The sequence below is a fragment of the Cyprinodon variegatus genome, unplaced genomic scaffold (assembly GCF_000732505.1).
Source record: "Cyprinodon variegatus isolate N-32 unplaced genomic scaffold, C_variegatus-1.0 Scaffold1543, whole genome shotgun sequence".
Lineage (NCBI taxonomy): Eukaryota > Metazoa > Chordata > Actinopteri > Cyprinodontiformes > Cyprinodontidae > Cyprinodon > Cyprinodon variegatus.
In genome coordinates, this window is record NW_015151996.1 from 90410 (window position 1) to 92676 (window position 2267).

General features: G+C 41.8%; 1 protein-coding gene across 1 annotated transcript in view; it reads right to left on the reverse strand.

The window, feature by feature from the left end:
• Window positions 1-2267, reverse strand: part of LOC107103849 (protein-methionine sulfoxide oxidase mical1-like) — a 38809-nt gene that overhangs the window by 31368 nt on the left and 5174 nt on the right. Inside the window, exons 6-7 of the mRNA XM_015403686.1 lie at window positions 1307-1407; window positions 830-1087 (exon numbers count right to left, since the gene is read on the reverse strand). Of these exons, the coding sequence (XP_015259172.1) occupies window positions 830-1087; window positions 1307-1407 (359 nt within the window). The remainder of the gene's footprint in view (window positions 1-829; window positions 1088-1306; window positions 1408-2267) is intronic.

A 2267-nucleotide genomic window follows, 5' to 3' on the forward strand; every position in this document is an offset into this window, starting at 1 on the left:
GTAATGCAATTGTTACTTTTACTAATACTTTTATTGTGAAGTAACTCAGTTACTAACTCAGTTACTTTTTGGGAGAATAACTAGTAACTATAACTAATTACTTTTTCAAAGTAACGTGCCCAACACTGGATATATATATATATATTTTTTTTAATACATATTTTTTTCTACTTTATTAAAGGAAATATATCTGACCTTTTTTTATTTCATGCTTTTTAAATAATTTATTTTAGTAAAAGAACCAAACGACAATTGTGAAATTGAGTTAGTCCAGTTACTGAATGTTATCGGCGCCACCATTTTTGTTTGCATAATTCCCGCCTTGAGAGCTGTAGTATCTTGGAAAACTGATAAGAGGAAAGGAACCGCGCTAGTGTGATGTGTAAATGGTCCTGTTTGGCTGTGACTCCATCCTGGAGAGAAATATCAGCTGTGCTGCTGCCATCAACTCGGCTTGTTTTTTAGTGTGGTTGTGAAGTTTGAAAAAAAAAAAAAAATGTAACAGAATTTATGGGTAAAAAATTGTTGTGACGGGGCTTATAATTCATCCTTTTCAGGAACAAGTATGGTTCTTTTAAAAATGCTGCATTTTTCACACAACTCCTCTTTTCTTTATGAGTTTTTCTGCTCATTTGTCATCAGATAAAGGGCGCTGTGCTCTCTGACACGGATTTTGCCAAGTCACACTGAAAATCTGAGAGCAGTTTCTATTGTTATGTAAGCCTCATAAAAGTAAACACACAAAGGGATGGAGGAGAACAATACAGGAGCCCTGCAGGCATGTTATCCGACTGGTTCCCAAGAATGGCTCTTAAGCACGGTCCATTACCTCCACCAGGCAGTCGCCAACCAGAGCTATAAGGAGCTTCTTGCCCCTCCTTTCCCGGACCAGCGATGCGTTCTCGGCGCGCTGCATGCAGGTGAAGTCAAACATGGCCACATCAGGCTGACCGGCCTGATTGAGAGCAAACTGCAGATCGGGCAGCTTCCCACCGGTGGAGAAGTACGCCGCATCATGAGCATACAGACACAAGGCAACGTGATCTACGTTTGCAGGCGCCAGAAGCTGTGCTGCATCAATGTAGTCCTGAAGACAGAAAGACAAAGATAGAATCTGAATGTTCATAACGTGGAGAGTAGCATTCTTTAAACTTGGTTTACTGTATCTGTTCTGGGGCGTGGTGCAGTTAGGTCTGATTAAAGCTACTCTTCACACAGAAGTCACATTTATTCGATTTGAGTCTTTTCTCTTGAGGCGTGAGCCAAGAAGAAAGTTTTTCATGATAACAGATGGGTTTCCCCTCACCTGTTTAATCACTCCCCGTCTCAGCAGGCTCTTCTTCTTGGCTGTCATGACAAAGTAATGCGTGTCGTCTTTGTAGTACACAATATTCTCTAAATCAATATCTGGAACAGAGAATGCAGAGAGCAAGAAAAACGTGTTTAGAGGAACTAAACGCCGGAGAAGAAGCAGAGAATCAGGAAGATTTACAGTTTTTCCAATTTTACTGGATTGTTTATTTACACTAGTGCACTGGTTTGACTAGTTCTAGACAGGAGAGCTTGTAGCAGCGTGTACTGAGAATTTAAAGTCGATTTGTTGGCTGTGATCTAAGGAGGAAAAGAACTATAAAATGTCACAGGTTTAAAAACTATGAGCTGGTCTAATCCCCCGTCATCTCTAGCTTATGGGTCCAAACTGTGACAGATAAACATGATTTAGCATCCCAAAAAAGGTTGAAAAACAATCCACTGGACTTTGTTTCCAAGTTAAAAGAAGTTTCGCTTCGCATCCAGGAAGCTTTTTCAATTCAAATGTCAGAAATAGCGTAGAGTTCAAGGTTTTACACAATAGCCCAACAAAGCCTTGTTTTTGCAAAGCTTTGTTGCAAAAACAAGGCTTTGTTGGGAGAACAATATCAGCCGTGCTGCTGCCATCAACGCCTTTGTTTATAGATGTTGGAGCTTGGCCTGTTTTTCAGTGTAGTCCTGTTTCTCTAACTGGATGTGCTCTCTTCATCCTCTGGCATGGGAGCTGGCTCAGTGCTCGTCTGCCTGGCTGTGTGTTTCCTGGACTGGGCCGCCTGTGGAGCTGGTTGACAGTTGCCTTTTGTATCTATGCTTCTTTTTCTATGTCTGCTTCTGTCTCCTTGAACCCCAGTGGGCCTCAGCAGATGGCCGCTCACACTGAGCCTGGTTCACAGGGAGTTTTTCCTCTCCACTGTCGCTACAAGCATGCTTAGTGTGAGGGATTGCTGAAGAGTCAA